We start from the raw sequence: 15,313 nt of genomic DNA, 5'->3' as shown, positions 1-15,313 counted from the left end.
GCAGGGGGAAAGCAGCCTTGCTCCTGATGGACAAATGGAAAGGCATGGTACAAGTGGGTAAGCCAGGGGTGACAGTGTGAGTAGTCTAGAAGACTAGTATTGCTGCAGAGGTACATTTCTTTCATGTGTTTGTTATTGAACTTAGCTTATGATATTCATTTGTCTGTACACTTGGAGGTCACAAAGTCTCATGACAGGCTAGTCAGCTACATTTACTTGGCAAAGGTGTGAAATAAAGTTCAAGTCATTTTGTAAAACCTGGCAGACAAGCGTTGCTAGTGTGAATTCAGGTGGACTGGTAAAGGCACCACTGGTGCCACTGCCAGTGGCAGGAATATCTTTTGAATGGACCGAGATTAACATTGCTGGATGCCTATATGCTGAGACTTCCTTAGGGAACTGATTTACTTCATAATGAATGATCATAACACAGGAGACACTGTGGTGGTGCCTCTGAAGAGCATTGCCCATATGGTGGTATAGGCTGTGATTGGCATCTTTACCCTTGTAGGTGTTCTCTAGCAGATTCTATCTCATTTAGGGACCACCTTCATGTTGGCTTGCACAAATCGAATTTGGCATAGGTGTGGGTAACATAGAGGTTCTCTACTGCCTTCCATTCTAATACCAATGGCGTTGTTGAAGGATTTTAAATGGCTGGAAAATGGATGATAGGGGCATGGAAGAGCCTCAAGTGAGGTTCCACAGAAGTGAGTGGATTCCTTGTTTGACACCATGTAATAGGTCCATAATGTCTGGTGTGAGAAGTTTGGGGAGGAAATCCCAGGTGGCCCACTCACAACAACTCTCATCCAAGATGGCCCAGTACATGAAAAAGCCATTCAGGAGCTAATCAAATCATTAGCACGATAATAAAAAGAAACCCCCTGGGTGGCAGAGGCTGTGGGACCATATACCCTCCTATGAAAAGTGAGCGGTACCTTACACAGTGGTATGAAAGTAATGTGAGCTGCATCATTTATCTTGAGACTCCCAGTGACATAAAGATGGTCTACCGTGTCAACCAGCCTAAGCAGTATTTGGCAGGACTCGCAATATGTCCCTCTAGGTGGTCACTAAAGATGATGAGGAGGAAAAAGAACCCTCACCAACCTTCTGTGCAGGAATGTAAAAATTGCTCCATTAAGGGGAATACGCCTCTTCTCCAATATGACAAAGCAACAAGAGCACTGCTTGCATTTTCTGAAGAAGCCCTCTGAATTGTTCTCTGGGAACTAATACCTGAACAATCAATGTTAGCATGCTATTGACACTGTTGACAAGATGACTGTAAAGAGCAAATATATAGGATCCCAGATAAGTGAGAGACAGCATAAAGGATGTAGAAGCCAAGTTGATGAAACTTGAGGCTGATTCAGTCCTCTTCTAGTTTATGGTCCAGTCTGATACTGCTGCCACCAAACGTGATCCCCTGTAGGGGGCACCCAGAGATGTGTTTCTTTGCTGTCACAAGGCAAATCTGATGATCTGATGATCTCATTCACCATTTAATACCTTTGATTTAAATTCAGGGGAATGGTAGATTGACCTGATTCTAGGTACACAAGAGAGATCAACATTCTTCACAGCACCAAGCCACATTCAATGTACAGTGATGTCCTTAGAGTCGACCATTGGCCCTGCCACCATTAAGAGGCTTGCCAACCAATTCCTATTGAGGTATGATGAATTCAATGCCAACTACTTGAATGATATTGCTGCTTCAGCTCAACCTGTCATTATCAGTTGACATGCCTAGAGATTTTATGTTATGCTGCCCTATATAATGTTATGCTACTAGTATTTATACTGCACATGGCTACCATTTAACAATGGCACTTCAGGCTTTGCAACAGGCACACCTGATTATTAAGGCCAGTAAGTGCATGAGAGGGCATTGGTTTTTAGTCTTCCTAGGCCAACGTGTTGGCATTGGTAAGATAAATCCCAACCAGGCAAAGTCCCAGTCCATTGTGGATTGGGAGCCTCTCTACCAATACCAAGGTCAGAGATTTCTGGCCCACTCCACATATTGGAGTTATGTGATGGGTTATGATAGTAAAGCTGCACCCCTAACTAATTCGACTTTCAAAAAGAATCTCAGTGTGGTTGACTAGACTCCCGACTTTCAGGAAGCCTTGGCACTCTGAAGAGAGCATTCTACAATGGACTGTGCTGAATGCCTCAGATCATATCAAGAATTTGATATTCCAAACGTATGCGTCAGACCATGGGATGCATGCCTTGGCCCATATACAAAAGAGAAAGGCATTGACCAGTATTTTACTTTTATTAGCTGCCATCTTACATACAGGGAGAGGAACTAGGCCACAATTAAGTGAGATTGATTCTCCATGATTTTAGAGTGAAGAAAAGTAGGCTATACCTATTTCTGAAGCATAGGCGGAAAATGTATACCCAAAGCACCTGTGTGAAGTTAGTTCATAAAATTGAAGAGGACAATCAAATGCTTCAGAAGGAGTCCACAACCCTCTTAACAATGTAGGTGATGGACATTATAGTGGAATGCAAACCAGCGACTGACCACACCAAAACACATGCGTTTTCCTAGCTTTTCTGCCCAGATGGAGGCCACCATGAAATCGGTTAGTGTATCCCCTAATTTTTTTTATTATTATTTTTTTTTTGGATCATTTTGACATTTACAAAATTAAAACATTTCTTTTTCCATTATTTAGCAATAAAATGTTCACTCTCTCTTTACATTTATTGCAATTAGAGGGCAAACTATTAGTATTAATATATGAACTTGTGGAAAGGCCTAAAGGACAGTCAACCAACAAGCCCAGAATGCAGCATTTTTCGACGCCTTCTGTCTTTCCAAAGTCCACAAGAAGCAATTAGGACAGAGATTATAATTGCCACTCCCTCGTTATACCTAATTTTCTTCTGGACCACTGGTCGCAATCTGCTGTACTTCTTTGGAGGTCAGGCCAATCTTTGTTAAGACCTGGCCTACTGCAATTGTTAAGGCAATACTGTGTCCTGATGTCAAAAGGTTCCTGAAGTTTTCTGAAAACAGGTACTCCACTTAGTTTACAAACTTCGAACAGTACATTACTCTCGTTTTCCATCCCCTATCTTAAGGCTGCGACTGGCATGCATGAGAGATCTCATCTGACTATCTGTATTTCCCTACTTTGTTAACTTTTTTTAGCTAAACTCTTTGTTATAAATTGCTATAAGACTACACAGAGTGCACAATACGGGTCAGTCAGGTTTTATTGGGCATTAATGACAGCCACGTAGATCTAAACAACAATGTGGATATTATCTCCCTAACGTCCACAACAATTCTGCTTCAACCACCCCCAGCCCCCATGAACATTCAATCTAGTGCATCAGTTCCTAGAGGCATAATCTCAAGGGTCAGGGTGCATGGGGAATGGCATTCAGCGCATTCACACTGCAATACAAAAATGTCTACCTTCTTTCACAAGATGCAAACAAGTCCACATTATCACTGTCAATTTAGTCAGGAAGACCCTCCCAGTTGAACAGTGATTGGAGGAACCTAATCATCCTACCCAATGTCACCCCCACAACAAACTCCACCTCAAACCATTTTGATGTATAATCCACCTATACTATAGCAATCCTCCTGTCTGGCTCTATTGTGTCCATGGGTCCCACCAAATCCAAAGCTACTTTGGACTTTACTTTATTCACTGGTATAAGCTCTTGAGTAGTCAGATTTCAAAACGTGTTTGTTCACACACAAGGCGCACACACAGTGAACTCCAAATTCATGGCAGTCTACCAATGAGTCTCCATAGTCTGCATTTTGTTATACCTCTTCCTTAGTATCCTTGATGGACCAATGCTATTAACCTTGTCCTGACAAGTTCCAGACGCATGATTCTCCCGCCTTTGACAACACCAAACTCTCCCTCTCCCAATCCATCTTTACAATAATGAAACTCCTGTCCCACGCTGGATAATTGCTCAACCATTCTGGATGTATTTCTTGACTTTACATCTTCATCTTTCTTCAATTCTATATTCCACTTATTTATCAACAAACCCCTCCCATCAATTGTTACTGCTGCCAACCACATATCGTCCTCACTGCTAATTACTGTACCTTGGACTTACAACAATGAGCAAGACAGAAAATATGCAATGTTTCTCTCTTGACAGAAACAAATTCCAACTCGAAATTATATTTTGCAAGTTTGCTAAACACCTGGCAATCTCCAGTATTCTCACAATAAATAAATGCACCAGTGGACTATGGTCTAAACCAAGGATAAAGGATAGTCCCCAAATGAACTTCCTAAAGTACTGGCACAACGCAGCTGGTCAGATAGCACAGTGAGTAGAGTGCTAACTTTGACATCTGTGCAGAGCCTGGTGACAAGGTTCAAATCACCTTCTGAGGTCGATAAATGAGCACCACACACCGTGGGTAATAATAAGCAGCGCTCAGATGTCTGAGGGTTGGTAGCGCTATATAAATGCTAAATTATTATTATTATTGCAAGGCAACACTCATTCATAGGATACCTCCCTCAATAGCACGAGAAAACGTTTTGTTTGATTATGACATGCCCACTTCCTTTCAAAGACAAAAGTCTTGACAATTGGCTGCTCCTGAGCATTCTGCCTCTTGCTCAACACCGCAACAAAGCCATACGCACACGTCAGCAATGTCATAGCTCCTACCACCCAAATGGAACCTGTGCAGTGAAGGAGCATGGGAAGCCCTCTTGAGATTCTGAAACACCCCAGTATAATCATGCATCCACAAGAAATTGACAGCACCATTCACCACCTCCCTCAGAGGGCCAGTATACTCAGCAAATGTCTCTACAAACTTGGAGTTGAAAATTACCAAAACAAGAAATGGCCATAATGCTTCTTAAGACTATGGTTGTTTTCCCTCCACTACGGCATTTTCCACGTCATGTTCTGGCTTTATGTCCTCAATGTCAAAGTAGCAGCCTAGATACCTGATGAGTTTCAATGTGATATTTCACTATTCTACCTGGCATCCAAACCTCCTCCAACTTCGTCATCACTTCGTAGAACAGTGCATCATGTCCCTCCCTCTGGCCCGGCATTTACAAAGATGTTATCTCAAAAACAGGTATACACTCATTATCCCAAGCAGGTTTTCCATTACCTTTTGAAATATGACAGAAGACAATGACAAGTGAAATGGCATTTGATTGCAATGATAGGCACTGGTGGGGTCACAAAACATGCGAGAGGCTTCGACTCTGGATTTAACACTACCTTATTATAGAGGATGATACATTTGGTATTGAAAAATGAATTGCATTTCACACCATTGTTAGCATGTCTTTTAATTGTGGGATGGTGTGATGAACTACTCAAATTGCTTAGTGAAGGTCGTGCAAGACAAAACACATTCTTATGCATTTGTCAAGTTTCATGCTCACAACAATTAGTGCCAACCACTCATTAGTCTTTTATTCAATGTGCACACTACCTGCCCAATTCAGTTTACCCTTTTCCTTGTTTACTACTAGCACTGGGTGCACTTAATGGACAGCAGGTACTTCAATCCATTAACTAATTAATGTGCACAGAGATATTTCTAGGGAACATTTTGGCTATCCCCTTGGCATCCAGGATTGTCTTGTCCAGTACCTCAATCTCTACCAACACACATTGTTTAAGTTCCACATTTAATGCACTTTAGTGGCTCCATCCTAGTAAGATTCCTCCCTCATGGAGCACATAAAAACATATTTTTGCTGTAACCATGGCATAAATAGGAAGCCCAAAAAGGCAAAAATAAAGGTTGTTTTTGCTTTCTTTTCAGGGATCTATATTCAAACTTGGAAAATTCGGATTTCTGACATGCAACCCCTTCCAAATATTTGTTAGGGACCTAGGGAAGGAAGTAAGTAGACAGACGTTGCAGTCTGGGTCTTGGGAATGGCATCAAAATGCCTTGGCTCACCATGACATTGTGAAATGCTCAACGTCCGACCACTACAGAGCAATAGACAGGCTTTATGTCTTAAGCAACATGCACAGATGCACAATCTTAGAGTTTTGCTGAACTAAGAGCATCGTTTTGGTAACCGTGACATAAAAAGAAAAAGAGGAAGACCACAAAAAAGACATTTAAAAAAAAAAAAGTAAGGTTGTTTTTTGCTTGCTTTTCAGGGAGCTTTTTTCAAACTTGGTGAACATGCATTTTTTATAAGCAATCCATTCCAAATATTTGTTGGGGGCCCAGGAAAGTGAATGCTAGGGTGGTGCCATCGGTGTCTCCTTGGGCATGGCTTCAACATGTTTCATCTCATCATGAGATGAGTAAATTGCAGACATACCCCTGGCGCTGTGAACACCTTTCTCCAGCTGTCTCTCCCTTCAGTGCCTCACCCAGTAGAATACAATTGAGTGCAACAATAAATGAATTCCAATTCTACACATAGCTCCTCCACCTTTCTTTCCAATGCCTTCCTGGGCATCCTGCCCTGCACCCTCACCCCAAATATCTACACAACTTTTCTCCTCCCTACCAGAAATCAATGTTCTATCATACTCCTCCTTTGTCTCTCTGACAGGCATAACGTGGCAGGCGCTATACAAATGGCAGCTGATATAAAAAATATTACCTGTAAACCTCAATCCTTAAAGCCAATACTCCTTTCAAAGTACCCTCTGACTTCAATCGGGAGTCCAGCCATATGCCAGGTGTTGAACGTTTGGTCTCAAATTCTTTACTTTTCCAGTCGGAACCACTTGAAAAATCCACTATGGAATGATAGTATAGTGTAATGCCGAATCCACTAGCATTGTCATCGTCTTGCTACCCATCTTGATTTTTGTCCAAGGTTCACTAAACTGTTCTACCTCGCCTGCTTATAACACCACTTGATTACCGTGCTTCTTGGATTCCTCCAACTATTCTATGCTACTCATGGTTGTCTTCCTTGCCCCCTTCGATTTGGACGTGCGTACCTTTGTAAAATGACCTCACCTCTTACATCTCGTATATTTCCCCACCCCCGATAACAGGAAAATCCTTAGGGGAGTCCATATGGCCTAGTTTCCCACAACGTAAACACATTGACTTCTCCTTCTACTCCATTTTTTATTACTGGTGGGTATCCATCCCACCACAACCACCACCCTTGCTACTGCCACCTACTGCACCAATAACTCGTTCACCTGAATGTGCCCCTTTCTTGTTAGCTCAACCCCTCTCACGATGGTCAACTCAGTGAGATTTCCTCTCTACCACAGCCTTTCTTGGTGCCTGAAAAAGAACTTGTAGCTAGACATACCACATTGGTCTTCTGCCAAAAATGTTCTTCCAACTTTTTCATGGCTGTATCAAATGTGCTTGGTGCAGTCCCTACGGCACCTGCACCATTCTTCAAACGGGTCGGTGTCAATTCTGTGTCTGACAAGTGCTTCCAAAGGTGCAAGCCTTCTCTCCCAAAGCAAGACATCAGAGCGGCATACCTTTCCTCAATAGCCAGACGTGACCGCCCCCCATCCCCCCACTACCATGGAACTAAGAAACTGAACATATCTTTCATGGCCCGGTGATTCCGGTGTGAGGGCAAACAATGGTGGTGGTAATACATTTTTAATGGCAGTAGTGATCTGGTATGAGGCACAATGTGCCACTAGGGAAGAGAGGGTTTTTATGCAAAGTTGTTATATGCTTGAACCTTATGATTACCTCTCGTCTAAAACATGGCGGTTGTACCCAAAATTGGTGAAGCTTCAAAGTGTGGGTAGGGCTGCACGCACTTATTCCATGCGGTGCTACTGTACACTAGTCTTTCTGAAGGTATGCTGGCCACATCCCTACTGGAATCCCATTCTTCTAATCACATATTGTACGTTGTAAGGTGACACGGAGATTAGCCTGCAGGAGGATGTTAGGCTTTATAAAGCATCAATGACACTCCACACAACCACTACCTCACTAACTTACCCAACTGCTCCACCTCAAGCCCCCCACCAACATTCCATCGGGCACATCGGGTCTTTCAGGTATCACCTCAAGGACCATGGTGCACGAGGCATGCACAACACACCACTATTCTTCTTGCAAGCAACTCTTGAAAGGTTAATTGGCGCTTACTGTCAATGGTCCAAATCTTAAACATTGAAGTTAAACAATTACATTAATAACTGCTGGTGGCAGAAAACGAAATATTCTATTTTTGGAATGTTTAACGAATTTTCGAAAATAAAAATTTAGCTGGAGTCGTTTGAAATTTGATCCGAAATATTACTGCTTAACAGTGTGCCCCATTAGATGCAAAATAAGTTTTCTTGGGTTTACATTGGTGGATTTTCGTCAAACTTGTTGAATTAATCACAGCTTTGAATTGACTTGATTGTTATTACATGTATGTAATTCTAAAGTGTTTTTTATTTATTGTTTGCTTTAGCAGGATATTGATTGATTTCATCCTTTACTGTAAGTGTTGCTTATTTCACACCTCACGCTTTGAATGATTGATTATTGAGTATGACCCAAGCTGCATTTGAATAAGACCAGTCATACCAATGGAAACCCTCAGTGCCAAAGAGGACATCCCTTGCCAGTATTTATATGAAATCAAAGTGTTCTCATTTTTAGCCATACATGAAGCCATGTATTTAAATGGGAGAGGCATTTTCTTTTGGGCACTACCGTTCACATGTGGATATTTTACATAGGCAACTTAATCATATGTATCAGGTTCAGTAGTATGCCAAACATTTCGCAACACTACAAATTGGGACTGCTCTTTTCTCACCCTTGGTATAATCCCTTTATCACTGAATATAACGCAACAGTGGCAGTCCATCAGAGTGTGGCTGCTGCAAACCCACATTCTGTATGCTTTGCACACATATCCTTTGACATCCCGTAAATCAAAGGTCATTGCATGCACACTGCTGTCCACTGGATGATTTAATGTACATGCCCATCAGCACGGTGCAGTGCATGCTCCGAAGTCAGGCTTGAGACCAGTGTCTAAACATACACAGCCAAAAGGCTTATATGGCACATAGTCAATCAGTTGGTGTCCAATGTAGTTACATATACTTTTATAGGCTGCAGATTATATGTTCACACATAAGGCTATGCGTCTTGAAATTGTGGTATTTCAGCACTTTGCACACTATGCAATCCACATTTTGAGGGAAGACATAGCGTGAAGCATAATTGCTGTATTGCCTAGCCCTCTTCCAACAACCATTTGGCAAGCTTATGCAAGCACACATTCCTTTAGGAAGGCAGGAGCATGTGCGTTGACCACTCATTTGCACCAATCATTTATATGCCATTTGTCCATGTTCCAAAGGGAATGTGCAAAATCATTTCAGTGAACATTGTGCAAGTAGAAGAACCACAAAGACATTTGATGAAGTGGGGCAAGCTCACATGGGATCTAAATTTCATTTTTTGAGTAAATAGCACAAAGGTGACCACTTATGTTGAAACAGGCCCTTTCTGTGCACGTGTAATCATTTGCACCACGAAGTGAACAAGAACGTGTGAAAAGCATGCACAATGTCCATTACATGTGTTTACACTTCACAGTGCAAATTGAGTAAATACTTACTTTCATTTATAATAATAATAAGTCGCATTTATATAGCGCTACGTACCATCAGGCATCCGAGCGCTGCTTATTATTACCCACGGTGTGTGGTGCTCATTTATCGACCTCAGAAGGATGAAAGGCTGAGTTTGGCCATGGCGGGTTTCAAACCTTTATCTGCAGGATGTCAAAGTGAGCGCTCTTCTATTATCTATTTATGCACATGATACATAATTCCTGTGGAATCCACTTGCATGTTGCTGGTGTGAAGGCTGGCAGATTCCATAGGAATCCATTGTTTTTAAACCAGCATGAAAATGCCATGATAGCAGAAAAACCAAGTGGCTGTTGGAAGCGGAGGGGAAGAGAGAGAAAGAAATCTACCTCCGGTTCCCCCTCCTCATCAAAAAACACAAAAATGCTGTGGATTTTTTAAAAAAGTGTTAATGTAGGCATAACACATTTACACCTGTCTTTAGCAACTTTTAGTAATATCCGGGTACTTGGAAATTGAGCCCCATTTTGCTACGTGTTAATAGCCATTGTCGACCCACTAAACACCCCAAATCAGTTTTAAGAATGATTTATAAAAGTTCATTGTGGAGCTAATTTTCCTCCAGTGCGTAAAAGTCCACCGAGGAAACATGTTGGGTTTATACTTGCAATTTTCATGTCATTTTCATTCGAAGTGCAAAAAGGAGGTCTACAATTCTAGTGGCTGCATTTACAATGGATTCTATTGGAATCCACCTGTTTTTTACTGATGTAGAAACAAGGAGTACTTCGTAAGAGTCCATTGGTTGTTGTACCAGCATGGAAAGTGGTTTTTGACAGGGAAAAGGGTGGCAGAAACGTGACACCTATTCCGAGCCCCCCTCCACCTTCAAAAACCACAAAAAAGCCCAGGCACATAGTTTACGGTGTTGTATTGCTCATTTGAAAATGAGCTTCTGTATGTTCATGTCTGCACTATGTAGATATTCTGCATATAACCACATAAACTGGCTGGATTTTACTCTTTGGTAGATTGACAAGTCCTGTGCTAGAAACAGACTTTTTGTTGCTATTTAATAGATAGACTGTGCCTTTATTTTGATATTTTGTTGTATCTTTCAGCTACACGCTATGAAGTACGAATGAGTGGAAATCCTGTGGATCTAAAAAACACCTTTGAAAATACCACACTTATTCCTTCCCGGTCTATGAAACCACAGATCGCTGGCTCCCGGGAAACGCTTATCTTCTCCCCAGAAGAAGAGGACCTGAAACTTGGCCATGTCACTTACTTTGCTGTGCGTGCAGAGGACAAAGTGGGCAACTGGTCAGAAATATCAAACATAGCTCAAGCGGCCCTCTTTGTCACTACAACAGCCACTCCCACCAGCCCATTTATATCCCCTGAACCCCCTACATTTGTGCCTCCTTCGTCTACCTCCATGACTTGCAACCCACCTTCATCTTACCCTTCCACATCTGTCCCTTCTCTGTCAGACATTCCCATGCCTGGCAGCATCCACGTCCCCACGGTGGTCATAACTACATGCTTAATAATTGTTATAGTCTGTCTTGCTATCAGTATTTCACTTTGCTTTAAACAAAACTAATCATCAAAATGATACTGTTCAAAGAAGTTATCGTATGGTTTGTGCCAGACTTATTTACTGTTGTGAAAATAGGAAATTAAAAACATTTGGGGCTGCAATTGTACCCTGCCTGGTATTTGTATGTGCTGGAATTGTGCTGCAGGACAGTCTCTCCGAAGGAATTGAAAAAAATGTGACTGACCTTAAATTGCTAACGCCGAGGTCACCTGCTGTATTTCTCCACTTCGTCATATGTAATTCACTTGTGAGTGAGTTTTTCCTATTATTATTGTTTCGATTAATGGCATCTGAGTCTCAAACATAGTCTCCAAAAGTTCTAGCAGTATCTGGCTGACTTCCGCATACTTTGTGTAGCTACGCAAGCTGTCCAGAAAATCAAAGAGGGGCCTGGTATAGATGTTAAAAAGAATTGGTGAAAGAGAAGAACACAGTAGCACCCCACACATCAGTGGAACAGGGTGAGCTTGATGATTGCCCACATCAACCCTGGCAGAATGGGGCCCACAAAAAGACTCTATCCAGGATGCAGCGCTCCCTGAACACCTCACAAATTCGACCAGCCTACTGACCAACAGAGTTTGATCCACCAGGTCAAAGTCTTCGGAGAGGTCAAGCAGTAACAGGAGGGCAGTGTGACCATTGTGGAGACTGCCTGCGATATTGGACTTGAGGTCAATTAAGGCTGTCTCAGTACCATGCTCAGCACAGAAGCCCGATTGGCTAAACCCCAGTAGGTTTTTTGTCTCGACAAACTCCTGAAACTGGAGGTAAGCTATCCTATTCAGGATCTTTCGTAAAAAAGGGTAATTAGTAATAAACCAGTAATTACTGGCCATTGCAAAATCCAGATTTTCATTTTACAAGAGGGGCGTGATCCAAGCCTCCTTAAGATAGCCCACCATGCTGGAGTCTGCAAATGACACGTTAGTGATTCCGGTGATCCAGGGAGCAAGTCAGTCTAGAGTATCCTTAATAACATTTGCCGGACAGATATCTCCTTTATAAGAGATTGGTTTCATGCCTTGCAGAATTTGAAGACTTCATTTTCGGTGACATTTCTAAAGAAGAACTTAGGCTGGTCCACATAAGGAGAGGAACACAGAGTACCATGGGATACTACAAGAGGGGGTGATTTAGTTGCCAATGTAGTCTAGGCTCCATTTAGCTGAATTATCTACAGACTATTTGTCAATTCATTTGCATTTGGGACTCTTTCAATATCCGGTCTGCAAAACCAAAGACTTTGCCTCTGAAAACCTTCCCCACATGTGCAAAGAATGTACTTGTTATACATCTTTCTGTTTGAACGCTAAAATAACTTAAGCACTATACCAACATAATACAGATAATGGTAAAGAATACATCATAATTACAATTCTTAAATGACTGAAATAATCATTTTTCCAGGTCTAGAAAAGCACAAAGGTACACAGTCAACAGTCGAAAGAAATATGGCTATGGGAACATTCACACTTGGTAACTCAATCGTTTATAACAACCCTTATGCCAATATTTGCCAGAGTATTGCCAAATCATTTATACATTTTATGGCAAGCTGCTTACACTAGATATTCTCTCAACAGTAAACCTTTTCTTGCACTTCACAATCCCTGAAGCCTTACTCAATAAAGTAAGTTCCACTCCCAGGAATAGTGGATACAGCTGCACAAAGTTCACACATCGTGAATAGGAAGGGCCAGCTGAAAGGGCAAGGTTTTGCTTCTCCAGCTGAAAGACGCATACCTCCTTCCCACTCAGATAGGCATTTTCGTACCACTACTGTGGGACATGCCACTGGTAATAAATAGCATCAGTTACCAAGCATTCTAAAACGGGACTCCAGGTGTTAGAAGAATCATTATCTCTCATATTTAGGTTGCCACTGATGTCCATGTGACTAACTACTTATAATGTGACGTTCCCCTCTTCTCCTTCAATGATGTCATGGAACTCGAATTTCTCACTCTCCTGAAGCACCTCAAACCCTCAAACTGCAAAGGTGATGACTGTCCAGCCCCAATCATTATAGAGTGTGCTATCACACTAGCCCTGTTCCTCACAGCATTTGTCAACGCCTCCTTAGCACCAGGACTGATCCCCTCTAGACTTAAGGAAACCTGGGTACGACTGCTTCTAAAAAAGCTGTCGCTTGACCCTGCCTGCCAAAAAACTACAGACTCATAATCACAGCCCCCTTCCTGTTAAAACTACTTGACAAAGCTGCCTACACTCGGGTCCAACTCTTCCTCAAAACCAACCATATCCCAGCCCTGCGTCAATCCGGATTCCGCCTTGGCCACGGTACAGAGTCTGCTCTGCTTGACCTAAAAAACAACTTGATGACATACAGGATGTAGGCAAGCCTGCACTACTCCTCATCCTGGACCTATCAGCTGCTTTTGATCTAGTGGACCACATCATTCTCTGCCACCACCTCACTTCCTCAGCACACTTCTCACCTAATACCACAGCCTAGATCAGAACATTCCTGCAAGGAAGAACCATGAGAGCTTTTTTCAGATCAAGCTTGCGCACGCCTGCCATCATTCACTGTGGAGTCCGTCGGGGCGCCTGTATCTCGCCCACTCTCTACAACATCTTCACAAAGCCCCTATTTGACATCCTAGACTCCATTGGCATAGCTTACACCAACTATGCTGATGACACTCAAAGCCTACTTCCACTCTCCAGTAACTAGGAAACTGATGCCAAGGCCCTCAACACAGCCTACTCCACTATTCAGGACTGGATGGCAGCCAACCGCCTTTGCCTCAATGGCGATAAGACTGAAATCCTCCCTGTAGGTTCCCAAGAAACCTTAAACAATCTCTACAACCAATACACGTTCACATTTGACAAAACACAGATCCCTGTCTATGTCAATGCTACCCTCTCCATGTCAAGGCAAGTCAACGCCATCGCCTCCTCAGCTGCCTACTACACCAGGCTGATCAAGGCAGCCAAACCATGCTTACCCACTGAAAATTGCCTCTCCACAGCCAGATCCATAATTGGCTCAAGACTGCATTACTGCAACATCCTCCTTTCCACTACAGCAAAGAACCTAACAAAACTCCAAATAATCCAAAACAACGCACTTCACGCTGCTCTCAGCATCCCTAAAAATGAACACCTATATGCTGCCAGATGCTAAGCCCACTGGTTCCCCATCGTAGAATGCGTCCTATTGAAAACTCTCGCCATCACTCACAAGTGCATTAATCACTCAGCTCCCCCTAACCTTTCTTCGCAAGTAATGAGTGCAGGCTCACCTAGAGCCACGAGAACACCTTACTCCCACCGACTCATAATCCCCATAGTCAAACGAGCCAAGGCAGGTGGTGTAGCTTCCCCTTCATTGCTGACAGACAATGGAACTCCCTGCCACTCACCCTCAGAAATGAACCCTCAAACCTTGCATTCCGCAAAGCACTCAAAACTTTGTTGTTTAATTAATCCCTGCCTCAACATCACCCTGTGCCTCCCGCATGAATACCCATGTCTCTTGCAACCTTTGAATTGTTTACACCGCATGTGCATTGTCATGCACCAATGTAATTATTTCTTGTACCGCTGTAACCACCTCACCACAGTTGTTATATCTTGAACACTCTCTGTTTGTACCATTGTAACTAAGCAGTCTACTTACCTGTGTAACAACGCCACAATGCCTACGGGCTGTTGGGCGCCATACAAATTAAAAAAATAAAAAATAAAATAAATGTAAATATAGATTTTACAGGTTAGACACAAATGACAATAGGCATTCCAAGAAAGTGTCAAGTCACCTCTGCATCTCCAGAGACCAACAGTCCACCAGAAATAACGACATGTGCACTCTTGAATTTGCCTGAGCAGGAAGGGAAAAAAACAGAAGTCAGGCCTTTGCTGTCTATGCCCCCATACTCTGAAACCTCCTCCCTGTCAACCCCAGACTCACCCCCTCACTTCCACATCGCAGGAAGGACCTTCCTCTTTGGCTCCTTCCTAATGCTTAGGCCCACACACCCTACCTAACCTGAGACTGGGTGATCTGCTCCTCCCAGGTTTCCTGCTTGTAGATCCCTGGCTGCCAACGTACCTGCCCTCACCCTCCACAGTTGTTTGCTCCATGCTCCCTTGCATCTATGCTTTCTTCGTCGTGTCCTTCTA

At 42.7% G+C, this 15,313-nt stretch overlaps 1 protein-coding gene across 1 annotated transcript in view; it reads left to right on the top strand.

The window, feature by feature from the left end:
* Positions 1-14,793, top strand: part of LOC138559855 (calcium-activated chloride channel regulator 1-like) — a 603,377-nt gene extending 588,584 nt beyond the window's left edge. The window contains exons 14-15 of the mRNA XM_069642742.1: positions 10,674-11,146; positions 14,719-14,793. Of these exons, the coding sequence (XP_069498843.1) occupies positions 10,674-11,146; positions 14,719-14,793 (548 nt within the window). The remainder of the gene's footprint in view (positions 1-10,673; positions 11,147-14,718) is intronic.
* Positions 14,794-15,313: the final 520 nt, after the last annotated feature.

Source organism: Ambystoma mexicanum, chromosome 1q (genome assembly GCF_040938575.1).
Source record: "Ambystoma mexicanum isolate Mex_15411 chromosome 1q, UKY_AmexF1_1, whole genome shotgun sequence".
In the NCBI taxonomy this organism is placed as follows: Eukaryota; Metazoa; Chordata; class Amphibia; order Caudata; family Ambystomatidae; genus Ambystoma; species Ambystoma mexicanum.
Note: the sequence above shows the minus strand (reverse complement) of the source record. Positions and strands in the feature narration are given on the sequence as shown.